Source organism: Sclerotinia sclerotiorum, genomic scaffold (assembly GCF_000146945.2).
Source record: "Sclerotinia sclerotiorum 1980 UF-70 scaffold_15 genomic scaffold, whole genome shotgun sequence".
Classification (NCBI taxonomy): domain Eukaryota; kingdom Fungi; phylum Ascomycota; class Leotiomycetes; order Helotiales; family Sclerotiniaceae; genus Sclerotinia; species Sclerotinia sclerotiorum.
Window position 1 is genome coordinate 585,710 of NW_001820821.1, and position 27,893 is coordinate 613,602.

The following is a 27,893-nucleotide window of genomic DNA, read 5'->3' on the forward strand; positions in this document are numbered from 1 at the left end:
CATATGCAGGTCAGACACATGCTCAAGTACAAGTAGAGCGCGAACGGGAAGGCAGCACTGGACAGTCACAAAGATATTCTGTCCTTAGATATCTAAACAGGAAGATCCTAAGGACCCCAGAGGATGTAAAAATAGTGAATGAATTTTGCTGAAGAAAGAGCCCTGCAATTTTGATGTGGTTGAATATCACTGGGGGCCATGGAGGTAACAATAAGGGGTCTTGAGACATAATGATGGAAATAGTCTAAAAATACAGAGTTTCGAGTCAATCCAAAAATTTTCTAATCACACATGATGGAATGGACTTTTGGAGATGTATAATCGATTGGATAGTTTGCGAGTAGATTGTGGCTGCTGTTGTGTTTGCGAATTTCTCTGTAAGGCTGAAAAGATGAAGTTTTGATCGTTCATGCAAGTCGCTACATGGAGGTGGTTGCCGAAGAAGCTAGGTTATTTATTGGTGAATGTGATATAGATTTAGCCAGTGTATTATGTCAGATTTTACTTGACGACTGCCAGTTCAGGCTTTTGATGATCTCTACTTCCTCTATAGGCAGGTAAACGAGCTCGAGGCCTTGTAGTCAAGGAAGAATTGTTGAGCTGATCAAAAAAGAAAGTTTGAGAAACATGAAGACTGTAGGGAGGCAGATGATTTTGAACGAAAAGGAAGACTGAATATTTCATGTACAGATGTTGAGCTCTTACATGTACAGTTGATTTTTGGAGGTTGCAACGATCACGTGGATGTTCAAATTGTTCATATGCTACAGCCAAAGAGGAGTAATAATCCATGCCTTCCTTCCCTGAGGTGCTTCAAAGTTCGTAAATATCAACAAATAAGATCTTACAATGATTCTACAGGTTCTTTGAATCCATCTAGAAAGGATAAAAGCTCTCAAAACTGAGAAAACTTAAGGTTACACTAAACTCGCTTTGTTTTACTGGAAATACTTACTTTGCTACAATCAACTTGTTTTCCGCGAGTGTATCACCCGCTACTTGACTAACTAACAACAGCTTTGCATTTGGCAGAAGACTAATTATCATCTGATCTCAATCACAATAGGTAAATCAAAGAAAACGCCAAGTCATAACACCAACATGGAGCCTCTTGGTTCCCGTGCCAATGATTCGTCCTACAGCTCTAGCTCAGTTAAACAAGAGCAGGATAGTGAGTACCGTCCTCGCTCTCGGCCACCATCAAGAAACCGCCAAAGTTTTCGTCGCATCAGCTCTACTTCCAAAAGCCCTGGTAGCCACTATCGTCGGCATGCTGAATGCCCTCAGTTTTCAAATCACTATCGACTACGCTCTCGAAGTCCCAAGTATTCCCGCGACGCTCATGTCCGTTCCAGAAGTCCGCACAGCTCCCACCGCTCTAGCTCATATCAAGAGGTTTCAAGCTCCAATTTTCATAGATATCAATCTCCTCGTCATAGACGTACTCCTAGTGATAGGGACGTTGCAAGTAGCTCTTATTACAGGCCATCGTATACAGTACGGCATAGGAGCATACCGTCTGAGTCCAAAGGCCAACCTCTTTCTTTTATGTCGACGTACAACCTGGGGGAGTCTCCAGATAACGAGAAGGTACTTTCTTACGCATCCCATTATATAAACTATTGATAGTTCCCGCTTTTAAATTTTAAAGACAATAGTTGCGTAGTCTTCGAATGAACTTGCTAGTGGCAAGCAGAAAGAATTTATGACTTCTGCTCTTAATCCTAATAATTCATCAAGTCCCATGGAAGAATTATGGGTGGAGGTTGCCAGTCGCAAGCATAAATAATTGATGGCAGTTACAGCAGCTAAGAAAACCACTTCCATTCAAAGTCCGCTCGCCGCCCCCGCAGAAGGATCACAAATTGTGAGGCAATCAACAGTTTTTGAACGATCAACATCGACGGTGAACGCTGCTTCAGTCAATTCTGTTAGAGATGTAAGATACTCCTTGAGCGAAGGAACAAGACCAAGACAAGCGGAAGGTTTAGACATCCAACGCCAAATATCATCCCTTTTATATCCTCGCAAGCCAAAAACTCTGCCTCCATCATCATTCAACCCCAAGGTAGGTACTGAAATGAATGTCAAGAAAGAAGACATCAGCCCTCTCACTTTATTTGAATTATCCGCCAAGCATCCAAGCAGTTCTTCAACTGAGTCCATGCATATGCTGGCGCAAGAGATACATCCCCGAAGCGATTTTCTTATGTCTGCAGCAAATCAAGGCATTCATCCGTCGAGACGATTCCTTCTCAATCTTTCCCCTCCGCCAATCCAGTCCCCACAAAACTTACATATACAGGCTGACTCCCGAGTTACTATTTCATCTCCAAAAATTAGAATTAACACAGAGACTCTCCAAACGAAGATTCAAGAGCTTCGTCGCGCTTCTTCCGCAAGTGAGTCACTAGCTTCCATTGCGTCATTTCTACTCCACAACTAATACCAAGCCTTAGTATAGGCAAAAGACCTAGACCGATCCCAAGCGTCATGGACGAATCCTTTTTCACCAATAGCCCCTTCCAATCAGAGCCCTATGTAAGCGTATCCTTAAGTGGACAAGAAAAGTTGAATAGATAGGCTAATATCACATTTTGAGAGGTAGGCTAACGAGCCGGTGATCCCGACTCACTGGCAGGATTAAGTCATCTACCAGGCAATCTTGATCAAAACTTCTGTTATTCTCTTCACATGATATGCGGAGCCACTTCAAATATGGGCTAGAGTTTCCTTCCATTTCACATAATAGCCGGTTGTTATATAAGGAGAGTTGGTGTCTCTAGTGGATGCGAAGGAGAATCGGATGTTAGGACGGATATGCTGACTTTACGGAGCTTTGAGATACTCAGACACGGATGGTATAGCAATTGGGATGCACTGGTATTCATTGGTGTTCGGATTCTTGATTTTGTTCCCTCAATGAGAACACCTTCGAAGTTCAGGTGAAGTTGTTACTCGCCAATTCCCCATTTCGTTTTCTTCCCTCAAGCTTTCTACAGGCCGTGGCCAGAGTCCGAGCCATTTTTCAACTTCTAATTTTTCATTTTATTTCTTTTAAACTTCATGTCTTCACCCATCTCTTCGCTTCGAGCTAATCTTACAATTGCATTAAAATCATCAACATTTACACAGAAGTGTCATTGCACTTTTAAAATCAATTTATAAATAGCTACTCATACATTAAACCCGACCATATTCCACAAAGTACCATGACCTAACTTCCGATTCAATTCAATTCGATTTGGATGAATGCATGCATGAAGAATCCACAGGATCTTTCCACAAGCACCACTGCTAACAACAATTTCAACGCCCTCGCTTAATTTCCGTACGATATCAATAATAAACTCCTACAACGTTTCTTTAACTCCGTATTGTATCTTTCCTTCCTTGTAATTTCAGACTTGGGTATCTTCTTTTCTTTTCTTTCCCTTTTCTTCTCTTCGACGACAACAATAACAACAAAAGAAAACATAGAGAGCGTGAGATCTCACTCACTAGTATCCAACCTATCGTATTCATCCCTCGACTCATAACCTCATATTCGTCCTCATACTCGTACTCATCATACTCATACAAAATCACAAAAGGAAAAAAGAAATAAAAAGTTAAAAAGTCAAAAGTTAAAAAAAGAAAGACAGAAAAGAAAGAAAGATAAACGAAAAAAAAAAAGAATATGTACTAATATATCCCGAAGAAATTGTCCAACCCAACCCAGCCCAACATAACCTAACCTAGATCCAATCCTTTTCTTATCCTTTAATCATTCCTTCGTTCCCAGAAGCCTATATTTCTACATACTATTCCTACATATCTCTCTTTCTGTACGCGAGTACTTCTTATTCATTATCAAGAAATAGAAATTCGCACTATACGAATACTATTTATTGTACACTGAGAAATAAATCATTTCCCCTCCTCGTGGGTGTTAACTTTGGTACCCAGCCAGGTGTCTTGGGTAGACCTGGATTGTCTGCGTTGGTATTTATAGTGATTGCTTGATTGGATCCATCGTTTCTGAAGTTTGTGATTGATCTGCCATTTACGTTTGTGTTTGTATGGGTATTGGTGTTGGGATCTTGGTTGAAGTTGAAATCCGAGTTGATGTTGGATATAGCATGGGGATTAGCAGCTTGATCTTGATCTTGACCTTGGGCTTTGATGTTGGATATTGTGGTCATTTGTGTAAGACGTGGATCGTAGGTGAAATTACGGGTTTCTTGACTGTAGATGGAGGATACTTCGGGTTCTTGAATGGATGGGTTTGGGAGTATGGGTTGGGATTGAAGTTGGTTCTCGGTTTGGTTGTCGAGGTTGATGGTGTTTTTGTTGTGTAATGATTGAACGCTGTCTTTTCGCAAGATGCCTGTGAGGATTTGTGGACGCCAATGAGGGGATGGGATGGTGGGTGAGGTTTGTTGTGGAGGAGTGATGGTGTTGCTGTTCGTGCTGGTATCGTCGTTGTTGTCAGGAAGAACTCTCCATTTACTTTGTGATCGATTGGTATTTGAATTTGAAGTAGCAGCAAGGTTCAATGGGGGAGGCGGTGCGTTTCTTTTACCGCTACCTCCACTCATATTTCCAGGACTTATATCTCTCTGTCGAGTATTTGGTGGTAAGGGTAATGGGATCGGGGGCGGAGGACTCCTTGAAGTTAAAATAGTGGGGCTGAAGAAATCATTGCTTTTGCGAATTGTGATAGATGAGTTGTGAGAGCCGGGGGCGAGATGGTTACCAGGTGATAAGCCAAGAGATGTCATTCGTAATTTCTGGGCGGCGATCTCGGCTTCTTGCCACGGCTTATTACTGTACGTCGTCGGGGGACAGACGGGTGACTCGATGGAGATGGGCGGTGGAGCGGGAAAATTGGTTATTATTGACGTGCGGGTGCGGGAGCGGTTGCGTGAATGTCGTTGGCTCAGGTTGCCTTTGATTTTAGGGTATTTAACGGGAGATTTACCAGTAGCGCTTAGGCTGCCCGATGGAGATTCGACGACAGGACTAAGGTTATTGTCGCCAGAGAGTTCTTGGAGCTCAGGATTGATAGAATCTATGGTTTCGAATGATGTCATCGAACCAATAGATGTTCTGGAGGTGCGGTTTTGATCGTGTGGTCCGGCGGGATTGTGCGCGGATTTCCGAAGGACGCGGCGAAATGAGGGATTAGATTGCACGAGAGAGTTTAGCTTGTCAACTTCATTTGACGAGGGCTGACAAATTTGGGATCTTGCCGAGTACACAGACGATGTTGCTGTGAGAGGATCCTTGACAGATGGATTGCGGCTGACAGGTTTCATTGTATTTTCAGGCCGGCGAGGTTGTGAGAAGTTCCTTTGGAGATTAAGGGGAGGTACGTAGAAATCAGGTTCTACCAAAGGATCCTTGTAGGAATTGATGATACTTTCGGTTTCATTTGGCGAAAGTTCGCCTTGGAGGCGAGGTGACCTATAGTGTGCAGGGTCAGGCTGCCGGGGAACCGCTTCTTTAGACATGAAGCCATAGGAGGCAGCATTCCACGGTGCTTCAGATGCTACAGCGGTGCTGCATGTATCTTCATCCTCGAATTGCGTAGCCGCAGATTGCCGATTGTTACCGGCGAAGGTTGATGATTGTTGATAGGGAGCAGTGTGGATATTGTTGGAATTTTGCTGGATAGGAACTTGCAGGGTGAGGGTCGGTCTTTCGGGTAAAAGTGGAGAAGGTCCACGTTGGAACACTTCTTCAGTATAACCCATAGGAGCTAAAGAATTGTTTTGGGGGCTTTCGGAGGTCATGGCGAGGCCAATGTTTTCCGGGATAGCATTCCTTTGGGAGAAAGGATCGGGGCTCGGTTGGCCCCCTCTTGGATGCATTCGAGCCCCCAAAAACGGCCCTATTGGTGTTGGTCCTCGGGTCGAAACGGAAGCCGGCGATGGTGCTATTGGTTTCGTTATTCCGAAGTGTGATTGAGATTTAATGCTCATTGTAGGCTCTTGTTGAAATGGGAGGTATCCACTATCACGATTTGCCTGCCTTTTCCGCCTCACACAGGCAAACAACAATATAACTACAACTGCCAAGATCACCCCACCAACTCCTGCTACCACAATCCCAGCTATTTGGCCGGTTGACAAAACTGGTTTGCTCTTCTGTTGTGATGGAGTGACACTCGTGGCAGCTGCTGGCTGTGGCACTGCCGTCGATGATTTCCCATCCGTAGTTGAACTTGGAGTAGTTGGTGATGCACTTGTCCTTAGAGTTGTGGCCGTTGAACCACTAGCACTTGTCGTTGCTACCGGGGCAATTTGTACTATGCTTGCAGAGCCGGATTGTAGAACTAAAGTTGCTGTGAGAGTGCTATGTGTATTCGGTAGTGCACTCTTGTCAGAATTGCACATCTCATATGCTTTTAATACTGTATTATCTGCCATACACATCAGAAAGATTCATCAAGCCAACCTCGACAACCACTCACTAGAAGAATCATCCCCATTACAAAAGCCAACACTGGCCTCTGACATTATACATTGTACCGCTCCCTCTCCCACGGTATATGTAGACTTGCTGCTATTTTCACATAGGCAATCTAACGTAGGGGTGTCGCCACAAACACTGGTCGGATAGTTGTCTTGTACAAATGACTCAAAGCAGACTTGTGCGCACGAAGGTATAAAACTTGTTATTTGAGATGTTAAAGAAAATTCCGCATTAACACAAGTCGACAATGCGTATATGAGTAGGAGGAGGCTCGATGGTAACATTGCCATTCTCGGAAACACTGTAGGAGGGTGAATGTCAGCATTGTTTGTGTATATACATCTCCCAAATGCTTCTGAATATTTCAAAACTTTCATGGGCTTGTAATCATCGAGGTTGTTGAGGTCATAGTTCTTTGAGTCACTCAGTCTGTTGGACACGGAAGCTCCAAGGCGTGGTCTCGAATCAGGTGGCATATGTATAAGGAGTAGGAGAGCCAGAAATAGATTCTACTGACCTCAAAGATGGGAAATAAAGCACTTTTCGAGTCGTCCAGCGTCTCATCCATAATTACAATACGAATCTAACTTCAAAGAAATTCATGGCAGTGATGATACTAGTAGAAGAAAGGAAACAAGGAAATCAAGGAAAATTCGACAGTAAGGAGATATGTGAGAAACAGAAGGAAAATATGAAATAATGATGTAGAAAATTTCCATCAGGAGATCTCAGCAATATGCTCGCAGAATACCGAATACACCCCGCAATACTACCTTGAAAGCCAATAAAACTTTTCCAACAGCTGGCTTATGGCCATACACATGGCGTCACGATTCTCGAGGTACGAATCGTGGAACTGCATGATACTACCGCTGGACTCAAGATACATAGCCGCTGCCATAATAGGTGACCCCATGTTTGATGTGGTGATAAGCCTCATTACCTGTATGGTGGATGTTGTCTAGTTCTGCAAGTAAGCGCTGAAGAATGACCCTGGCGGTTACAAGGTTAGATTGACACGTGACTTGACGTTGAATCGGATTGAAAACGACGATTGCAGCATTAGTGATTGCAATGGAGATGCAGAATATAAGTGCAAAAGTAGGGCCAAGTATGGTCCATTGCCATCTATCTTTTTCTACACACTATTTACCATGAGTAAAGCTGTTTCGAATGAGGTATAAATAAGCATATTAATAATTTAATAGAAAAAGCGATGCCAAACTAGAGCTAGAGCTAATCATCAACATTGAGATTCCCGAATCATTTTACCCACTTAATTAGATGCGGGTATGATTGGAGACTTCAATGTAGACCCAGAATAAGTTCATGCATGATAGGTTAATGGCTGAAAGCAGGAATGTTCAACAATCCCATTGTTCTTCGTAAAGTCCGGGATACGAAGTACTACGCCAGTATTATTTATTGTTCAACGATTCATTGCATTTGATACGTGTCAAATTCTGATTTATATTTTGATTCTGATTTCTTTTTCTAAATCTTGCTGCAGTTTACTAGATACTGTCTCCACTGCCTTTCCCAATACATCACGTTGCAGCTATTTTAGATTAAATCATTCATTATGGTCATTTCTTCGTAATTCATCCACGATTAGAATTTCAAAGGCACATCTCGCGGCTGTGTCTGCAGCCCAGAACAATCCCAGCTTGAGTGAATCCATTGTTAAAAAATATCCTCGTAAGCAAATTGAGCCTCCCGGTCTAACATGAGCTTATGCATATATGCAAACGCCCGCTTTTCCCCCAATTTTGTGTGTAAAAGCAAGCGAGCGCAGGAAGAGATATGGATGGTTGAAGGATCTATATATAGGATCCATATAAAAATAATCAAGCCCGTAAATTGGTACCAGCACGGCTTGATTTAATGACTTTCTTCACAATTTCCTCCGTCTCGTCCCAATCATCCTGGTTGAGCTTGATAAGATCAATGTTATAATGATGTGCGATTTTGTTAAGTGCATCATAACTCTTTCTGTCGAAAACAAAGCTGATGCTGACACCGACACGTCCGAATCTTCCGGTTCGACCAATACGGTGCAGATAGGTCTCTGGATCGGGCTCGAAATCAGATCGACCCTTCATAGGGATGTCATAGTTGATGACCATTGAGACAGATTGAACATCGATACCTCGGGCAAGAACGTTTGTAGTGATAAGGACCTTGGCCTTTCCCTGTCGAAAATCCTCAAGTACTGTGTCTCGCTCCGCACCTTCAAAGGCTCCGTGAATGGCGGCGACTTTGTGTCCTTCCGCTGTCAATCGCTCGGCGATGTGACTGGCAGTATCTCTTCGCTGTAATTTCAATCAGTGTGACTATAATGGAAGTGTGTTGTTCATCAAATACCTTCACAAATATGATTGAGGAGCCAATTGTCATCAAACCATAGAGCTTGACCAAAATCTCATACTTTCCAACCTCATTTGGACAATCCATGAACATCTGCTTGATGCCGGACACAGTAAGTTCATCGCGCTTTAACTTGATCTCATTTGCACGGGGCGAAAACTGCTGAGCGAAACCGTAGACCTCATCGGGAAAAGTTGCAGAAAAGAGTAGAATCTGCTCAACTTTAATCATCCTAAAATGAATTAGGGCGCGATACTCAAACGGGAAGACATGGAACCTACGACTTAACTCGCAAGCACTGATCTCCGAGACCTTGCTGATCCAACATGTTGTCCGCCTCATCCAAGCATAGAACCTTCATTTGAGATGCGTCGATAGATTTTCTTTTGATCAAATCCATCACGGTACCAGGTGTTCCCACAATAACCATTGCATTTACTCTAGCATTTCGTTCCACCGCACCTGGAATGGCTGCCTGTACAGACAAGCCCTCGACGAATTGTCCAATACTTCTGACAACACCTTCGATTTGACGGGCAAGTTCACGACTTGGTGCCAGACATAAGGCTTGTGGTGTGGTTGGCTTTGAAAAGTCGAGACGAGATAGGATGGTGATGACGAACGCGGCAGTCTTTCCAGTGCCTGATTGTGATTGCGCGATCATATTTGTTGGTGGGTTGCCAAGTAAGAGTGGTAGAGCTTTTTCTTGAATCTTAGAAGGTTTTTTGAAATTCATCGCATAGAGACCCTTGAGAATCGAAGCGTCACTGGTAGAATTAATCAGCTTAGCTTCTGCAAAAGTGAAGCTGATACTTACATCCCCAACTGTTCGAATGTATCTACAGAGTATAAAGGACTGGTTTGATCGCCCTGAATGTCGCTGAGCTTAACCTCAACTTCATATTGACCGTCTTGGAGAGTACCACCTCCTAAAGGCTCGGTAGCTCCATCGACTTGTGCGTCCTCTAAAGAGCTCTCCTCATTTTTTTCAGTAGATGGTGATGCAACCTCATCCGCCCAAGATGTGCTCTTGGATTCAGACATTTTGGAGGAGTAAGATTAATGTTGAACGTGAAGATATAGAGAAAATGATGTTTCTTTCTTTTAGATAACGAGGCTCTGGAGGGGTAAACTATTTTGATTGTGTGATTGTTGCAAAGGATTGATTAGGATGAGACATTATTTAGACGATAAGAGCTAAACTAACTTATAACGATCTAGCGCGCCTGTGTGGTCTGCAATCTACACGTGATTTCATGTCAAACGACAAACAAGACAGCCTCACTTACCTAATTTCGCCGCTTTAGAAAACATTTGATCGCCGCCCTTTTGATGGCTCAGTCCAATGTAATCTGATCGGCCTGAATCTGAATCCACCATCCAACCTGCCCAGCCAACCCAACTAATAATAATAATTAGGTACTAATATAATAAATAACAATAACTCCGTAATTTTGGCGGGGCATTTATGCGTACGAGTTATTCATTACGGTTATTGTCCTGATGACATATGCCCAAGCCCAATACCGACCTTCATATTCTTTCATTCTTTACTTTCCTAATCTAATATGAATCTTTTCGCTCTCTCACGTTGCCCATGATCCAACAGATCCCCAGATTACTGACCTATAATTGCGGTATACATTATGGCGGAGGTTGATATTGCTCCCCAGTTTGGCCTTGAGCTGAAGGTTAGTGAACGGCGCATGCTCGCATGTTCTTTCTGACCATTGTCTTACCTGACTTTTGATATGTTCCTTTGTAGGATGGATTCAAAGCGACAAATACTTGGGTGTCCAATGGCATTGACTGGCTGGACGACATCCAAGCTTTCTATCGCGAAAGAAGTGTAATCGAGAAGGAATACAGCGCAAAACTCAATGCTTTAGCAAAGAAGTATTATGAGAAGAAGACAAAGAAGTCAAGCAATCTAAGTGTCGGTGATACACCTGCTATGACCCCTGGGTCACTCGAGAGGTTAGGGATATTCTTAACAGAACTAGTCGTGCAACTGTTAACTAACCTTATCGCATGTAGTGCGTCATTAACAACATGGACAACCCAACTTACCACTCTCGAATCTCGCGCGGCGGAACACGATCGTTTTGGGGGGGAATTGATTACGCAGGTTGCAGAGCCACTGAAAGTACTTGGAGGACGCTACGACGAGCTGAGGAAACGCCACGTGGAATATGCGGACAAATTGGAGAAGGAGAGAGATTCTACATATGCGGATCTGCGCAAAATGAAAGGAAAATACGATGCCGCATGTCAGGAAGTCGAGAACAAGCGGAAGAAAGCAGAGTCATCATTTGATTATTCAAAGACGAAAGCACAAAATGCATACCAACAACAGATTCTTGAAATGCACAACGTCAAAAATAGCTACTTAATCGCCATAAATGTCACCAATAAACAAAAAGAGAAATACTATCATGAGTATATCCCGGACCTTCTCGACAGCTTACAGGACCTGTTCGAATCGCGCACAGTTAAACTTAATGGTATATGGACACTAGCGGCGCAATTAGAGAAGGGAATGCTAGAACGTAGCACAGAGTTTACCAATCACTTACTGACAGAGATCCCAAGAAATCAACCTTCTCTAGATTGTATGATGTTTGTCAGACATAATGTGGGACCCTGGCAAGAGCCTCCAGACAAGCCATTTGAACCAAGTCCTGTATGGCACGACGACAATGCGATGATGGTGGGAGATACTGCAAAGGTTTTCCTACGGAACGTCCTTAGTAAATCTAAAAATCAACTTGGAGATTTAAGGAGAGAGGTGGATAAGAAGCGACGTGAGGTTGAAAGTATCAAACGTGTGAAGCAGCAAATTAGAGAGGGTAAGGACAAGCGGGACGAAGTCGAAGTTGTTAGGGCTATTTTTGCTTTGCAAGAAGAGCTACATCAAGTTGATCACAAGAGACTCACTGCGGAGGTTGAAACATCCACGATTACAGCGGCGGTCGGCGATGTCACGTTAGGCTCAAAGAGTCACAACTTCAAATCTCAAACTTTCAAAATACCCACTAATTGCGATTTATGTGGTGAACGTATATGGGGACTTTCAGCAAAGGGATTCGATTGTAGGGATTGTGGGTACACGTGTCACAGCAAATGTGAGATGAAGGTTCCAGCCGAATGTCCAGGAGAACAAACCAAAGATGAAAAGAAGAAACTAAAGGCAGAACGTCAAGAAGCTGCAAATGCCTTGAAAGCTCCAGGCACAGGCCTGGCAGATAGTGTTGCAGAGCTGCCAACTATGAGTCGATCCAATACTATGAATTCGTTAAGTTCGGGCTATGCTGCTAGTGCAAACAGATCTCTCTCAGCAAAATCGACAACTGAGGACACGCCTTCAGACACGACAGTTGATCGAAGACAGAGTGTAAGTTCGAGTCTCAAGCCGGGAATCCTAAAGAAAAACAGGGTTGTGGCTCCTCCACCAGCAGCGTATATTAGCGAATTGCCAGGAAGCGGTGTGATCAATGGATCGGCATCAAATGAACAGAAAGGAAAGATGCTATATGCCTATGACGCTAATGGTAGCGAAGAGGTCACTGTAGCCGAGGGCAGTGAAGTCATAATCCTCGAACCAGATGGTTAGTCACCCTACACTCCTATCTTTCAAAGAACCAACCTGCTGACTCAACCCAGACGGTGGCTGGACCAAAATCAAATACGGCTCTAAAGAAGGTCTAGTGCCAACCGCCTATCTCGAAATTCTTCCTCCGTCTTCCCACAATTCCACCAATAGACCCGTTTCGATAATCTCTACTTCCGGCTCCTCAATCTCTGCAAGCAAAAAGCAAGGCCCAGCCGTCGCACCTAAAAGGGGAGCGAAAAAATTGAAATATGTAGAAGCACTTTATGAATACACGGCGCAGAGTGAAGCGGAACATAGTATGGTGGAGGGTGAAAGGTTTGTGCTTATTAAGGAGGATCCTGGGGATGGATGGGCAGAGGTTGAGAAGGGGGGGCATGTGAAGAGCGTGCCGGCAAACTATGTACAGATTGTTTAGAAGGGTTGGGTCGAATTCATTATTTGATATCGGATGGGATGGGTTTTGATCGGTGTGAATTTGAATTTGAATTGCGGATTGCGGATTGCGGATTGCAGATTATGTCTCATGGGTAGAAGGGAGGATAGAGCAATTCTAATTGGGTTGTTGAATGACGCATAAGAGATGGGATGAGGATGTGTCTCAAAATCTGTAAATTCTTTACCTACCTAGCACCTAGTAACTACTACCTATGAAGAAAATACACCTACAACAGACACGAACCCCAACCTGAACTTTCCGTTGTCAAAGAGAAGGCAATAGTAACATGAGTCCCGATAAGTATCGACTGTCTCGTGTATGAGTGTAACAGTTTATATCACCATACGATAGATTTCGAAACAGCAAAGCAACAGAGTTTACATATCATCCATTAAGGATAGAAAAAAAACCTCCATTAAAATAGGGGATGATATAATAAGATGAGATGTGATGAGATAAGAAAAGGTGTATGTCGCCGCTTCATTGGGGAATTTCAAAAAGATGTGGAATAAATACTCTATATATCGTGTAATTATAAAACACAAAAGCGGAACTGGAATGTTTTTTTTTTCGATATGTAAGAGGGAAAGGGAAAGGCGGGAGGAGAGAAGAGGAGAGAAGAGGAGAGAATAGGGTGGATTATTTTACGCGAATTACCCCTTTGTTTGGAGAGTGGAGATTGGTGGTTTGGAGATGGTTGGTCTGTGATTTGGGGGGATGTTATGGGAATGTGTGGTTTGTTTGGAATTGGAGATGTTGAGGTGGTCTTGTTAGGTTAGAGTCACTTGTTAAAGGGGCTATGGGTCTGGAAGCGGGGATGAGAGGGGTTAAATGTGAGTGGGATATTGGACAGAATAGAAATCTTTGAGGTGAGACTAATATCGTCTGATTTTTTGTGATCAGATGACAGCTACAAAATTTGGCATGTGGGTGAAAATAGGATTACGACAAGGTGAACATGTTATTTGTATAGTCAATAGGCTTTTTCTCAAACTAATTCATTCCCTAGCGCTCTGATCCGTTGAAGCTATTTAAAAGGACATGAAGCCATTATCCTTCAGAATCAACTGAAACAGGAGAGCCCAAGGATCCAACCAGATGAATATCTATATGAAACCTTTAAAGCTTCCAGACAGACGTCGGAATGAAGAAAATAATCAGTGAATCAATCATCAGTCGAAGTTTCAGCTTTTCCTTCTGTCGAAGGCCCAGCTTGACTTTCCGCCTGTGGTGCATCCTGACTTGCATCCTGAAATATCTTTAAAATAAAGTTAATCAAGCAATAGGTAGTTGACGGATTTAACTCACCTTCAAAATAGCTTCTTCACCAGTACCCGGCCATTTCTCAAGGTCTTCCATACGCTTCTGTAAATCATCTACTGTCTTCTGAACATTTGCTTTCTCAAGTTCTTCGATGCGATTTTGTTGGTCCTGTACTATCTTCTTGAGCTCGGTGACTAGTGCTTCGAGTTTCTTTACTCGGTCCTCGGTATTGCTTCCGGTGGCAATGCCATCGATTGTGCGAAACTGGTTGGGATAGGGTAAGCTGGATGGTTCATGTGTAAATGGGGTATGTGAAGAGATATTTACGAACCATGGTTATTGATTCTACTGTTCTTGCTTTCTGTAAAATGCTTGGGCGAGTGTAAGGGAAAGTATGATAGAGGTAGGATGAGCAATTTTGGTGCACAGGCGAGTCAATTGCATATATAGCTGAATGGTAGCATGGAGATAGTGGGGTTATTCTCTCAAGTATACACAATCAGAATCAGAGTACGAGTAATATACACAAGACTTGGAAGCTATCCTTGAGCCTAGTAAGATATTGCCAAGATGTTTAGGCACGAGGAACACCAGAACTAGATCTGAAATCGAGTGATCATCAGACGCGAGAGTAGAACCTGATTGAATGGCAACTAAACAATATAAACATGCTCTCTGCATCAAGACAAGCCATATCTTTGTGGTGCTGAAAACACTATGTACATGCATGACTTCCCGGATGTGGGAACTGGGGTAACATGATATTTCGCCAGCACTCGGTACTACGTAGTGGCACGACGTCATTCATTCTCATGATCTGCATTGTTACCAATACAAGTGATTACACTGCACAAGTTGTGACTCTGAATAGATGATAATGATGCCCGAGTAGCTGAATTGATTAAAGTTTCAGCTCTGTCTTTGACGCCTGTGTATCCAATAGCTGTAGTCGGACTGGCAGGTTAGATGTGAATGCTTTCAATCTTCGAGAAAGTTATATACGTTTGAATACCCTGAATGCACCTAATAGTTCGTATGTTTCAAATATTTTGCATGTTCCAGGCAATTTGAACATTCTAAATGCTGTGTATATTCAAGGGATTTTGTATCTCAAAAGATCCTGATGTATAAATCGATCGAGAAGAGAACTTCAGGAATCTTTTGTTACCGGGCCACAGTCCGGATTATTAAAATCCCTGGTCTTTGCAATACCAATATCGGGCAATATTCGAAATATTCCAAGGAACCGGTTGGTATCTAACTCAATTTGTCTATTAGAATTCGTCTGAACACACCAACTTTCCAGACGAATATTTCAACTGAAACATGAACTTGGATACTTGGGCAGCATTCACGATTGTACTATATTAATCGGATGTCAAAAAATGCTGTGCCAAGTGAAAATGCAGTATCAGCGCAGACATTCCTGAGGAGAACACCTGTGAAACCTCACATAGCAGCTGATTCAAAATCCGCTACCAAAAAATGTTGCACCAAATAGAAGTAACAGTTTCAACCACAGCAGTGTGATATTGCCATTTGGTTTTAGGCACGAAAATGATAATATTTTTGTTACTCTGGCTGTGACCGAATTTGACACCACAGTCATATACGGACTTCTAATTGTGGTTTCTTATATTGTAAATATTTCCTGTCGAAGTTAATGTTATTACCTTCAAAATACAACTTACTTTCTTTTTACTTTTAGCTTCTTTTCATTCAATCCCTCTCCCAATTGAGAAAGCAAAATGGCAGCAGCTGCACGAGAAGGCCAAGCATGGTTCTTAAAATCTAGTCTCAAGAGCCCAGGTTACGATGGCTCAAAGCAGGAAGACTTTTATTCGTGGATGCTTCTCGAAGTCGTTTACAATGCCACTGAAGACGAGGCCAATGCCGTAGCTCCACGATTACGTTATCCAGGCCACCCAAGAACTGGGCAACAGGATTTCTTCGGCACCCCCTTTAGTGCCGGATACGGCCGCTATCAGTATATGACCGCCATGTACGGCCCCAGCGCCGAGGACATTAAACGCACATATCGTATCAGCAGCAATATTAGTCGCGGTCAACTATGGCGTCAGACAGGCTCTGCTGCTGTTTGCTACATTGCAGTTCCGTTGCCGACTGCGAAGGAACGTTTTATCTGGGTCGATCTGACATATCCTGTCAGAGCTTTTTACATCCCATGCGCATTTACTGCTCATCCCCAATACAAGGAACATGCCATTTTCTCTCGTCTCGATGTCCGCGGTCGTAAGGGTATGCCACCATCATATGTCATAAAAGGCCTTGCTGCCAGTGACATAGCGGCTGGCAAGAAAGTGGTCGACAGTTGGAATGAAACGTATCCCCATAACTGGAGGTGGAGGAAAGAAGCTGAAAAAATCGTTGAAGTCTATGATAAGCTAGTGAAACGAGTCAATGATCTAGAGGCCGGGCCTGATCGTGAAGGTCCGGCATTGCAGGAGCCTGGACTCACATCAGGTTATGTGAAACCTGATGGAAAAGCACCAAGTCAAGTGTACGCCAAGATTAACTATGCCAAAGACGCGGTGGGAGATGAGACAACCGGTTGGGGGATGCGGCCTCAGTGGACTGTTCGAATTGATATTTTTAAATTGGCGTGCCAACTCCTGATTCCGTACTCCCAGCGTACAGATGAGTATCGAAACGTTTATGCTTGCTTTACTCTATTTGAAAGGCGCGTTGTCCATGCATCAAAGATTACGGCGGATATTGACATGGCTCAAGCCATCGATCTCGCTCAAGCGCAATCAAAAGAGCTAGGAGTCAGATTGCAATACGAGAAGGATGAGCCGGACGATAAGTTTATCAAAGATCTGTTTGTGGGCTTTGTCGCTGTGGGTCTTGGTCTGATTCCCGTGATCGGGCCTCTAGTAGCGTTTGGCTGGAGTCTCGGCTACGAGATACTGTCAGATTCAGAAAAGTTCACCAAGGCTGCGGGAGTTGGCGGTAAGGCACCTGCTTTTACACAGGCTGTGGTTGACTCTCGCGAGACACTGTTACCTATGATAAAGAAAGGTGTCTCTAGTATGTTGAAGATGCATATGCAAGCAAGGGACAAGAGAAGCATTCGTGTCGATCCTAGCGAGGAGGATAATAATGCCGACGGGAGTTCCCAACAGCAGTCCGAGAAAGCCAATGATGGCGAGGAAAAGCCAGAGCATGATCCGGCCGTGGATGCTGATGAGCAACCACAGCAGCAACCTGAGAGCGGAGATAGTGACGAGAAGCCAGGTAATGACGGAGAAACGGAGCAGGAAGGAGATAAGGCCGGAGACGGGACCAACGCAAACGACAATGAAGGGGCACAGCAACAGCAACCCGAGAATGGTGGTGATGATGCTGACAAGCCAGATACAGACGAGAAGTCACAACCATCACCCGAAAGCGGAAATGAAGCCAGCGTAGATGAAGGGGAAAAAGCACAAGAACAACCTAGTAGTGGAGATGATGACAAAAAGCCAGACGATGATAAGAAACCGAATGGTGAGGAAAAGTCAGGTGGTGATGAACAGACAGATGGTGGTGAAAAGCCACAAGAACAAGAGCCCGATAGCGGAGGTGGTAGCGACGAGAGACCGAATGATGAAGAAAAGCCAGGCGCTGAAGATAAATCAGATAGTGGCGAGAAGCCAGAGAGCGATGAGAAACCAGACGCTGAAGAAAATACAGGCACTGAAGAGAAGCTCGACAGTGACGAGAAGCAAGAGAATGACGAGAAGCCAGAGAGTGACGAGAAAACAACTGACGACGAAAAATCAACACCTCAAGAACAGTTCGATAACGATGGAAAAGAAACCGACGAGTCTCAAACCAAAGCGACTGATCAGGACAGCAAAACAGGTGATGAAAACAAAAAGACTGATTCAAAGCCTACTGATGAAAAAGAAGAAACCGATTCATTCCGGTTTATTATTGAAGCTGGAGAGGCAGATGTGGTTGGTTGAAGTGGGGAGTTTTGGGATTTAGTCAAATAATTAGCTTTTGTGTCTGTATTTTAAGGAATGGAGCTTTTTGCTGAATTTTGATATGTTCATAATATGTGAGTAAGTTATGCCTGTAACTCGCTACCCCTGTTGAAATTCGAGCAAAACAAAAAAGACCAATGCAATAGAATATCAGTCTATAAAACTTCTACGGTTTTCAGCACAACATCTCCCTGTCTCCAAAACTTGTCATTATATAAGATGACTATGGAAAACAATATTAAAACTCGCACAAAATAGTGGAATCATGATGAAAACTCGTCGCCCTCCAAAACTTAGCCTCCACCGGAAGATGCCAAAAACAGTAAAAAAAAAAAAAAAAAGAAAAAAACATACAACAGTGGGGATTCGCTGGTGGTCACCCACCCAACTACTAATCCACCGATCTGAAGCTTGTGTATGGCAGAGCGGACGGGATGCCCAATTCTCTTCAGTCTATGGTCGTATGTGGCAGATTTTGATCAGTTTGAATGTATATTGGGATTGTGTGATGGAAATTCTGTTGATTGGCAGGGGGGATTTGCCGAATGTTGATATAGACGTATGGAATTCGTGAAATGCAAACTATTGACTTAAATATTTCTAATAAGATACCATGAATTTCGAATAAATTCGATCGATGAATAAAGCACTTTCCGAAAAATTGCAGTCAGCCGTTGTGGAAAAAATGAAAAGATAACATTGTGTAATTTGCTACGAGGATATTAGGCCAGAAGTCATTAGATATTGCGCTACTAACGCTGTAAGTAACTAGCAGGTTATAGGCTCTGATAATGTCCTGCGGGAATTCTTTGACGTATGAATAGAGGCAAGCAATCAAGTGATCTATTACTTTGAGATTGTAGGATGATAAACCCTTTTATGATTTTGCTCTTCTCAGCAGCATAATTAGACGAGGCTCTCAGTCACCAATACTACATGGCAATGAACATATTTTCCTCGCAGGTGGGTTAGTATGAAACGATTCCCCTGTAATGAATTTTGATGTGACATTTGCATTTATACCACGTTTGTTAACTAAAATTGTATTCCTCCTAGTGTGAATATACGTCAAGCAATTCCTATCACAAGTGAATATAGTTTGTCTGAATTGGAAAGTACAAGATATTTGCGCAAGATAGCCTATGTTTCTTGTAAGAGTAAAGAGACAAGTATATAATTTGAACCTGTAAGTGCGAAGAAACTTATAATGAACTATCAAGGCTAATCTAATGGCGGCAAGAGCAACTTCAGCCATTTCATAATCCAATGCTTGCACATAACCAGGCCTGCGGTAAATTTACCGTCCGAATATTCAATTGTAAGTGAATAATCTTTCAGATGCTTAGCAGGTACTGGGAGCACTTCAAGGCGCAAAGCAACAAAGAGAAACGAGGAAGAGGGTAATAAGATTTTTATCACTGGCAGTGCTAGTATTTTGAATGACTGAAACGCATGCAACCTCAACCCATTAAAATGGCTGGCTGTCTTTTGACAATAGTATACCACAGCAAAAGCACATGATAAATCTAAACAGCGGCTGCAACTACTCCTTTCCAGCTTTCTCTAGCTTGAAGTTCCTCCCACCACCTGTTCACGTGAGGATACTTTCCAAGTATGTCTTGGAGTCCCCATGTCAATGCCTGCGTACCATGTGGCAAATGGTACAAATCAGCCAAAGTGAGCTCATCTCCCGCGAGATACTTTTGTTTCGAGAGTATTTGGTCGTATGCAGCGATAGTCTTTTCGAGTCCCTGGAGATGTTGTTGAACAGCTTCCGGGCTGGTGGCGCCCAATCCTTTCACTCTGCCTTTGTCAGTATTCGTCTTCCCAGCATGAAATCGGACTATAAAAAGCTTACTGCTTGATGACATGTTCAAACCAGACACCAAAGCTACCAACATCGAAGTAAGACTGTTCCAATGAGCAAGCCTAGTAAGGTGTTAGTTCGCTTTGTTGAAGGTCAGGGGCATATCCACTATAAAAACCTACTTGTTCGAATAGCCCATAGGCTTTTAAATCTCCGTCGGCGGGAATAAGTTTCGTACCCTTATCAGCGTACTTTCGTGCAAGATATTTGCATATGGCTCTGCTCTCATAAATCAAAAAACCATCATCATCGAGCAAGGGGACCTTTCCGAAAGGGTGCTTCTCAAGCCACGAAGGCTGCTTCTGCTCTCCCTGGAAGATATTCACAGAGATGAGCTCGTAATCGATGTCTTTCTCAGCGAGTACAGTGAGTACTCGCTGAGTGCAAGTTGCTCGAGCCATACCATAGAGTTTGAGTACCATTTTGTGAGTTTCGATTGGTAATTCTGAAGAGATTGTCGTGTTGAGATACCGGAGGTGATGATGTTTGAATGCTTGTGGGAGTTTGAATTAACAATTACTTGCTCGAGCAGCATGCTTTTATATATACCCCATGGCTGTTGGCCTGAAGATTGTGCATAATTGGAATTATAATTCTTCAATTTTATGCATGCGCATGCTTACCACTCATCTCCCAATTCAATTATCTAATTGAACAAGTGAAGCGATTAATTTAACAAATCATTTGAGATTTAGGTTGATTTTGTTTGATAATCAAAGCGGTTTAATTCCATAAATGGGGGATAAACGACGGGATACTCCGCAAGGTGCGTGCATTTATAAGCCGGCGGTTGTTTTGGCGGCCGATGGTTGTTTGGGTGGCCGGCGGTTGTTTGGTGCTGCAGAATACAGTATTTTATGATTTGCAGAAAGTGCGAGTATGATCTAACTGTAGTTTCACAGTCTTGATTATACCACCTATCAAATTACGCTGTCTCAACTAGTCCTTGCTAACGAGGACAATTGAATCATGATTAGACATCCCAATAATACCAGTGAGAATAATGATCACGTGATATTTCACCAGCATTGACGCCAGTGCTACAAGGAACCGAATTACTATACACTTCGGTAATTTCATAGTTCTAGTTATTTAGGTAAGACCAACACGAATTTTAATGATAGATCTTGTTGAAGCTTTGCCTTCTACGTGTTTTCGAGTTAGAAAGCCAAAGTTAAACTGTGAGATTTGCAAAAAGGGACAAGAAGGCCACAGTCATTGGCGCTAGCAATCGAACACAGCTAGTAAATAGACTATGTAAAGACTACATGACGCTGAGGATGAATGGACTCTAGAGTATTGAGAAGATCGGGCGGGTCCAGCATGTCAAAAAAAGAGAAAATTACACTCAAAAATAAGTAGGCTGCGCAAAAATAGTCCGCAACCCGCGGATATCTATGGATAGTCCGCTCCGCGGATTATCCATAAAGCTTCGACCCGCCCTGTAGATAGTCCACAGAGCTTTATGGATAATCTGTGGGCGGATTATTTACGAATATCTATAGATTGTGGATTTTTGCAGATAATCTACAATTTATCCACAAATTATCCATCTACCTGTTTCATGGATTATACATTTGAGTTTTCCAATAATCCGCCTCGCGAGTAGATCATCCGCGGATTATCTACCAAAGCAATAATCCGCCCCGCGGGTCCCCGTTGCGCAGCCTTAAAATAAGAAAGAGATCGTTTGCAACTGCTTACATCAGGGACGAAAAGGAGGGCACCGAATGGAGCGACAGCCTCATATTTTTATTCTATGATAGAGCAGGAGGTACTAGTAACTAGGACAAACATCTGTTCGTTTTTAGTGATGAAAAAATAATTAATTCTGTCACGAAAGCGGATCAGACTATGGCAAGAAGAAGCAAGTGCTCTGTACGTTAGAGTTACGTATAAACAATCACATAAGTGATGGTGGTATCACATAAATCAAGATGAGCTAACTTGGATGTTGAAGGAGACTTCCAACGAAAGAATACGGTCATATTCATCGAACAGATTGTGGATTGGCTAGCTGGCCCAGACTTTTCCGTCAAGCAAAGAGAAAACTTTCGCTACAATGTCCTAACACGGGTTTATGGTTCTTACAATCGGGCGAGTTTAAAAATCCAAGACTATTCGATCACAGTCTCTTTTTGCCTAGGCGACCCTAGCGTGGGCAAGACCGTTATGTATGTTATCATCGATCATCTGAGTGAATTAGCCTATAGCTCAAACACGGTCGTCTTGACATAACCATACTTTGAATCGGCTCACAAAAAGTTCAGAATGCTGGGCGCCTCCTTGCGAGCTTATTAAAACAATTGTTTCGAGCTTGCTATAATCCTCCAGATGAAGTGTCCATGTTCAACAAGCCGAAACACTTTAGGGAGCCAAATCTGGAAGGTATCTTCGGGGCTATTCAGAGCATCGCGAGAATGTATCCAAAAGTCTTCATTGTTATTGACACCCTCGACGAGTGCAATAAACGCGAACGGAAGAAGCTTGTGGGGGAATTCTTCCAGCTTCACAAGGAGTCGGACGTTGCTACACTCACAACTTCAAGATTCGACTCGGAATTCAAGAACAGTTTAAAGATGCCTTGTAGCAAGGGATTCATGATAATAACAAGAAAATGGGAGTAGATATTGGTTTATACGTTGGTGAAATGACAGACCTCGTCGCCGCGTTCGTTCAAAGTGCAAAACAAACAAGCAAAAAATGCAGAAAAGAGAAGATTTTCGATGCTTCGGATAGGATGTTAGATTATCATTCTACCAAACTAAAGATTTTGGTTGATTTTTCACGGATTTCTACTTGCTCATCTATGCCTCGACTTGCTGGGAGATAGAAAGAAAGCGCGCGACACTGTCACAGCGTTGGGGGAGGCGGTGAAGACCTCATATTCCAAGACTTTGCAAAGAATCAATAATCGACAATCAGGTTTTCGCAAAGATACAAAGACTATCTTTACCTGGCTTACATTTGCTGAACCAAAATTACTAGTCGGGAGCTCAAAATGGCTCTTGCCATCTCAATTGGTTCTTCTGCTTTGGAAACACGCCAGGATAAACTATACACCGTCCAAGAAATCGTAACCATGGTCTTGGGCTTGTGACATGTGGAGGCGAGGGCGAAGACAACACGGTTCAGTTTGTCCATTGCGCAGCTGAAGGATTCTTAAGGACACACCCTTGCGCCATCAAAACTGATAAAGCAGCGCCACTCTATGCTGGAGGGAAACAAATGATTGCCGAGTCTGAAACAGAAGCCCATAAAAAAACTTGAGCCCCAACGAGTTTGAAGAAGGCCCATACCATACAACAGAGGAGTTGTTACAGAGGTTCAAAAACACGCCTTTACATCGGTACGCAGCAAGGAATTGGGCATGTCATGCTCGGAGACCGTCATTTAACATGAATCCAGAGACATTGCGTTACCTTCCAACGTTCTTTTAGAGCCTGCTGAATGTTGCGGTTGTGAGTCAAGGTCTGAGTAGTTGGAGCACATTCAATGCATATGTGCACAAAGACGCTTCACTTGCCGAGCCCCCATCAGTGACGCCTGGTCAGATAATAGAAACGAAGCTTTCTCCAGCAAGCAATAAATCTACTTCAGCACCCTGAAGCTGGCTTGAACCTATCCACTTATTTGGGCTTATCAACGTTGTTTCGGAATCGCTCGGGGCACGAGCTCAGTTTAATTTGATAACGACATTAACCTTCCACGTGATCCCGCACAGTTCACTTAACCTATCGCATCACGTAACCTTAACGGTCACGTCCAAGCCTGGAATAAACACACACTTAAAAAGTTGCTTGCGATCATCAACTTTCCAAACCTTTGACCTTTCCACCTTTATGTAGGTACTATAGGTACACAAATATCTATAACATTATCCTCTTTCTTCTATGTCCCTCTTCATTGATCAGGTTTTAAGCTTGTAACTTGACACCAGCAGAAAGCGTTCTGATTCGAGTTTCAATGGAATCCTCGATTGTGACTTCCTCAACCATGATGGATTCTACACCGTCAGAAAGTGTTTGTGTGTGAACGAAGTGAATGACTTCAATTCAATTACTACTGTAATAAAGAACTAAGCGAACGCGAAAGAGACTAGCTCTTTTAGTAAGTCTATATAAGACTTACTACTTTCAATATGTAGCTAGCTCTTTAGACAGAATACAATTAGACATACAGGACCTACGTAATCCGTGGGTGCTACGTCTTCCGTATCCTTCTCGTACCAACAGTTTGCGATATCTTGGACTTTCCAAACCTTACACACTTTCCACCTTAATACAAATGTAGATGATCAAAAATCTGTCATCGGTTTCCGGAACCTTATACCCGTTTCATCCTTCCATATACAAATCAAAAAACCTCTCTATTTCTTTCTCGTTGATGAGGTGGTAACATGGTTTGTTATCGAAGAGTAATAATATATCATTGACTTCCCAAACTTTTATACTCCTCATATCTTTACAGGCACAGATCAAGAGATTTCTCTGTCCTTCTCTTGCTTTGATAGCGTGGTAGGTAGACTTATTTATCATTCAAAAGTGTTGTGGGTTTCAACGATTCAATTGTAACTTACCGCTTCAGATTCTACACAGTTAAACAGTGTTTTCGATATCAACATACCACACAAATTTTTACACCTCTTCGCCTGTACAACGTTATACACATGAGACTTCAATCAAAATTTCTTCCCTGTTCTCGAAGAATCTCTAAGCTTGCACGATTTCTTGAATTCGGCAATTTTCCAAACCTCCACAGGCGGCTCAGTTCTGGCATTTGAACTGTTCCATTCTCTTTATTTGACCAACTACTCTCCTCCCTGCTGTGTCCACATCTATTTAATTGAGCTTCTCTATCCGAACCAAACACTCTCTCTTCATGACAGAATCAAACCTTTATACCGGCAAGTCCATCACGGAGACGTTACCTACGGAACTTCTTGCTACGATCTGCGAGTACCTTGCTCGAAAAGACCTGATTTGTTTTCGATTTGCAAGCAAATCATGCGTATATGTTGCGTCAAAATGTCTTTTTCGCGATCTGCATGTCATGTTTACAAGGAAGAGCTTCGAAAACCTGTTGAATGTATCAATACGGCCAGATCTTTCGAAGTACTTCCGAAGCTTATGTTACGAGCCGTGCACGCTATTGGATATCGACGTATCTATTTTGAAAAATCCAGTAGATTTACTCCTGCAACAGGAGATGATGCTACAAGACAAGAGGCTTTTGAAGCAAAGTGGAAGGCATACCGGCGTATCATTGACAGCGAGTCATTGATGAAGGCCACTTACTATGACTACTTTGCTTTTTACCAAGCCCTGCAAAAGTTTCAAAATCTCAAATGTATCAATGTGAGAAGTGATGGACCTGGTTCTCATCCAGCTTTTCATGAACGCTTTTCAACCAAAGACATTTATTCCGAACTATACACTGGTGCAGATCAACCAGGGGACATTAGGGGTTGAGCTTTACAAGGAATGATTCTTGCTGTTGGCAAGGCAGGCATAAAATTAACCAGTCTCACTGCTACAGTTATCCCCGTGCACTTTTTCTTTCCGGTCTTTTACTCTTCCCCCTATCTTATTATTCAAGTAACTCAGCATCTCAAGCACATGGACATAGCACTTTGCCCTCACTTCTGGAAGCAACATTCCCCTCCTGTCATTTCAGGCATGCGGAACTTTTTAAGTTCCGCCGTGAATCTTGAGAAACTCCGAGTCGCCCTGGATTCATTTTATTTCTACACATATACTGTTCCCACAATGAATTAGGATTGCATAGTTGGATCGTTAAAACTGCCAAAATTGAAATCCTTCGAGCTCTGTAACATATCAGGTACCCACGAACACCTCTCAATTTTTCAAGGATCACACATCAACGCTTCAGCATTTATACTTAGGTGACTTGACACTGCAGGGAGACATGTCTGGATGGGACAATGTCTTTACTACACTACAGTATCTATCTCTCCGCACCTGCCAGCTCAGAGGTTGTTTGGGCGGAAAATATGAAGATACGAAGTACAAAATCTTTGCCGTCATGTCGAGCAATAGATATGATATCTGCTTACAGCGCTATTCAGAACTATCTTTGCTGCTAGATTATTACAGCAAAGACGGGCTTGAACCACCATGTCTGAGTACGTTGCTAGAAGTTCTCATCAAAGATCCTCGTCAACATTCAGGACTCTCAACGCTTACAGTTAGTAGGCTTTGGGAGATCATGATCTATCAGGTGAAATTCCGTTACGATTATCCTTCGGATAGTGATTATACCGTTTCTACTCCTGATCCTTCTACAGAATTTGATGATGATGATGTTACCGGATAGTTCAACCTCAATAAGAACGATACTGATGACAATGTGGGAGATTTCGAGCATAACGAAGATCAAAACGGAGCCTAAGTGGAAGCGATATGATGAGTCTGATTTCGATTCTATTTGGACAGGCACAGATGGATATGATTCTGCTTGGTTCTATGTTATCAGTGGGCAGCACAGAAAAATCTTGATCTCCAGCTTATGACAAATTTCACGGTATTGATGCGGAGGAGAACATTCAAGTTTGTCGCGGAAGATAGCTAGCTCTGGTCTAAATCTTTGCTGCTGCATTTTCGTCATTCAAGACACCGGACTTGCTCGCTTCTCATTCTCTCATGCTATTACATTACTAAGGAAGTGTCAATACGGATTAGAATGGATGGTATCGATGTCTATTAATGTCTTTTAACGGCAGACTAAAGTTAAAATGTATCAAATAATCAATCAATGAACAAAATAAACTTCACATCTGCTCTCCTAGTAGAACGTTATGTGTTACTAGTCGCGTATGTCATTATTCCTTTGAAAAAGAAAACCGGTATTCAACACTTTTTTCAACCTCAATGCGCGATTGAAGACTTCTCTTTACCCCTTATCCTGTCTCTACACGTATACCTTCACTTCCAAGCTTGTATGCCTAGTCCTCCCCAATCACCCTCCCATCCCATTCCATCTCTCCTCTATTGTTTAATTCATTAATAAGTCAAAATAATAAGTTAATAAATTAATAAATCTCCTATCATCCTAGAAACCCAACTGAACACCGAAACCAAAATCCCAATCATAAACTTTATAATCTAGCAAAATGTAGTACTTCTTTAAAGGATATATAGGCTTGGTTATTTACTTTATATATAGTGGGTATACGACTCTCTTTTCATCTCTGGTCTTATGTTGTATTTATATATCTACATCGCATTCATATATATCCAGATATCATTGCATCTACATTCTTTCCCTCCTTTCCCTCCTTTCCTTCTCTCTCTATATATATCCGCCACCCCTCTCTAATCTCTCTATAAGTCAATCTCCACACTCCACCTCCAAAATCTCACACCAACATTCTTCCTCATCTCATCTCATCTCTTCCCTTATTCCTCCCATTTCTCCTACACCCTACTCCCTCCTTTCCGTCCTTTCCTACTTCGAAAACTCAAAAAACTCCAATTCTTACTATCCTCACTATCCTCACTAGGTACTTTCACAATACGATCGATATTCAAAAGATCACTTAACTAATTATACCTAGATACACTTATTTCCTAGTGTCTACTTTCTCATCGTTATGTACCTTTCTCTATTCTTTTTTTCTCTTCATTAGTTCTATTTACAAAATAATTAAAAGTTATAATGTTTTTTTTTACCTTCTTCGCCTCTTCGTCGTTTCCTTTTATTTCTCTTTTCACCTCTCTCCTCACCTCTCTCCTCACCTCTCTCCTCACCTCTCTCCTCACCTCTCTCCTCACCTCTCTCGCCATCGTCTCCCTCCACCCCTCCGCCTTTCTCCGTTTCTCCACCTACCCCTCCCCTCGAGCATGCTCGGCTCATCTCTTCCTTCCTACTTCTTCC

The 27,893-nt window shown here is 42.7% G+C and overlaps 12 protein-coding genes across 12 annotated transcripts; 6 read left to right on the forward strand and 6 right to left on the reverse strand.

The window, feature by feature from the left end:
• Positions 1 to 423: 423 nt before the first annotated feature.
• On the forward strand, positions 424 to 2,583 carry SS1G_10289 (predicted protein; the record flags this gene model as incomplete). Its single annotated transcript, XM_001588692.1, has 6 exons — positions 424 to 449; positions 614 to 818; positions 1,067 to 1,590; positions 1,834 to 2,068; positions 2,306 to 2,402; positions 2,465 to 2,583. 6 exons carry the CDS (start codon positions 424 to 426, stop codon positions 2,581 to 2,583), a joined length of 1,206 nt encoding a protein of 401 aa, XP_001588742.1.
• A 1,304-nt stretch (positions 2,584 to 3,887) lies between these two features.
• SS1G_10290 (hypothetical protein) lies at positions 3,888 to 6,503 on the reverse strand (the record flags this gene model as incomplete). Its single annotated transcript, XM_001588693.1, has 2 exons — positions 3,888 to 6,397; positions 6,458 to 6,503. The coding sequence occupies 2 exons, from the start codon at positions 6,501 to 6,503 to the stop codon at positions 3,888 to 3,890; spliced, it is 2,556 nt and encodes an 851-aa protein (XP_001588743.1).
• Positions 6,504 to 8,306: 1,803 nt separating this feature from the next.
• Positions 8,307 to 9,870, reverse strand: SS1G_10291 (hypothetical protein; the record flags this gene model as incomplete). Its single annotated transcript, XM_001588694.1, has 4 exons — positions 8,307 to 8,771; positions 8,824 to 9,058; positions 9,108 to 9,593; positions 9,644 to 9,870. 4 exons carry the CDS (start codon positions 9,868 to 9,870, stop codon positions 8,307 to 8,309), a joined length of 1,413 nt encoding a protein of 470 aa, XP_001588744.1.
• A 602-nt stretch (positions 9,871 to 10,472) lies between these two features.
• On the forward strand, positions 10,473 to 12,854 carry SS1G_10292 (hypothetical protein; the record flags this gene model as incomplete). Its single annotated transcript, XM_001588695.1, has 3 exons — positions 10,473 to 10,517; positions 10,592 to 12,434; positions 12,490 to 12,854. The coding sequence occupies 3 exons, from the start codon at positions 10,473 to 10,475 to the stop codon at positions 12,852 to 12,854; spliced, it is 2,253 nt and encodes a 750-aa protein (XP_001588745.1).
• A 1,186-nt stretch (positions 12,855 to 14,040) lies between these two features.
• On the reverse strand, positions 14,041 to 14,472 carry SS1G_10293 (predicted protein; the record flags this gene model as incomplete). The annotated part of the gene is made up of 3 exons (XM_001588696.1): positions 14,041 to 14,124; positions 14,184 to 14,402; positions 14,470 to 14,472. The coding sequence occupies 3 exons, from the start codon at positions 14,470 to 14,472 to the stop codon at positions 14,041 to 14,043; spliced, it is 306 nt and encodes a 101-aa protein (XP_001588746.1).
• A 1,414-nt stretch (positions 14,473 to 15,886) lies between these two features.
• SS1G_10294 (hypothetical protein) lies at positions 15,887 to 18,109 on the forward strand (the record flags this gene model as incomplete). Its single annotated transcript, XM_001588697.1, has 1 exon — positions 15,887 to 18,109. The coding sequence occupies one exon, from the start codon at positions 15,887 to 15,889 to the stop codon at positions 18,107 to 18,109; it is 2,223 nt and encodes a 740-aa protein (XP_001588747.1).
• Positions 18,110 to 19,656: 1,547 nt separating this feature from the next.
• On the reverse strand, positions 19,657 to 20,419 carry SS1G_10295 (hypothetical protein; the record flags this gene model as incomplete). Its single annotated transcript, XM_001588698.1, has 3 exons — positions 19,657 to 19,933; positions 19,989 to 20,059; positions 20,120 to 20,419. 3 exons carry the CDS (start codon positions 20,417 to 20,419, stop codon positions 19,657 to 19,659), a joined length of 648 nt encoding a protein of 215 aa, XP_001588748.1.
• A 2,195-nt stretch (positions 20,420 to 22,614) lies between these two features.
• SS1G_10296 (predicted protein) lies at positions 22,615 to 22,830 on the forward strand (the record flags this gene model as incomplete). Its single annotated transcript, XM_001588699.1, has 1 exon — positions 22,615 to 22,830. The coding sequence occupies one exon, from the start codon at positions 22,615 to 22,617 to the stop codon at positions 22,828 to 22,830; it is 216 nt and encodes a 71-aa protein (XP_001588749.1).
• Positions 22,831 to 23,739: 909 nt separating this feature from the next.
• Positions 23,740 to 23,995, reverse strand: SS1G_10297 (predicted protein; the record flags this gene model as incomplete). Its single annotated transcript, XM_001588700.1, has 2 exons — positions 23,740 to 23,827; positions 23,928 to 23,995. 2 exons carry the CDS (start codon positions 23,993 to 23,995, stop codon positions 23,740 to 23,742), a joined length of 156 nt encoding a protein of 51 aa, XP_001588750.1.
• Positions 23,996 to 25,024: 1,029 nt separating this feature from the next.
• SS1G_10298 (predicted protein) lies at positions 25,025 to 25,468 on the forward strand (the record flags this gene model as incomplete). The annotated part of the gene is made up of 1 exon (XM_001588701.1): positions 25,025 to 25,468. One exon carries the CDS (start codon positions 25,025 to 25,027, stop codon positions 25,466 to 25,468), a length of 444 nt encoding a protein of 147 aa, XP_001588751.1.
• A 666-nt stretch (positions 25,469 to 26,134) lies between these two features.
• SS1G_10299 (predicted protein) lies at positions 26,135 to 26,333 on the forward strand (the record flags this gene model as incomplete). The annotated part of the gene is made up of 2 exons (XM_001588702.1): positions 26,135 to 26,142; positions 26,213 to 26,333. The coding sequence occupies 2 exons, from the start codon at positions 26,135 to 26,137 to the stop codon at positions 26,331 to 26,333; spliced, it is 129 nt and encodes a 42-aa protein (XP_001588752.1).
• Positions 26,334 to 27,607: 1,274 nt separating this feature from the next.
• On the reverse strand, positions 27,608 to 27,872 carry SS1G_10300 (predicted protein; the record flags this gene model as incomplete). Its single annotated transcript, XM_001588703.1, has 2 exons — positions 27,608 to 27,621; positions 27,689 to 27,872. The coding sequence occupies 2 exons, from the start codon at positions 27,870 to 27,872 to the stop codon at positions 27,608 to 27,610; spliced, it is 198 nt and encodes a 65-aa protein (XP_001588753.1).
• Positions 27,873 to 27,893: the final 21 nt, after the last annotated feature.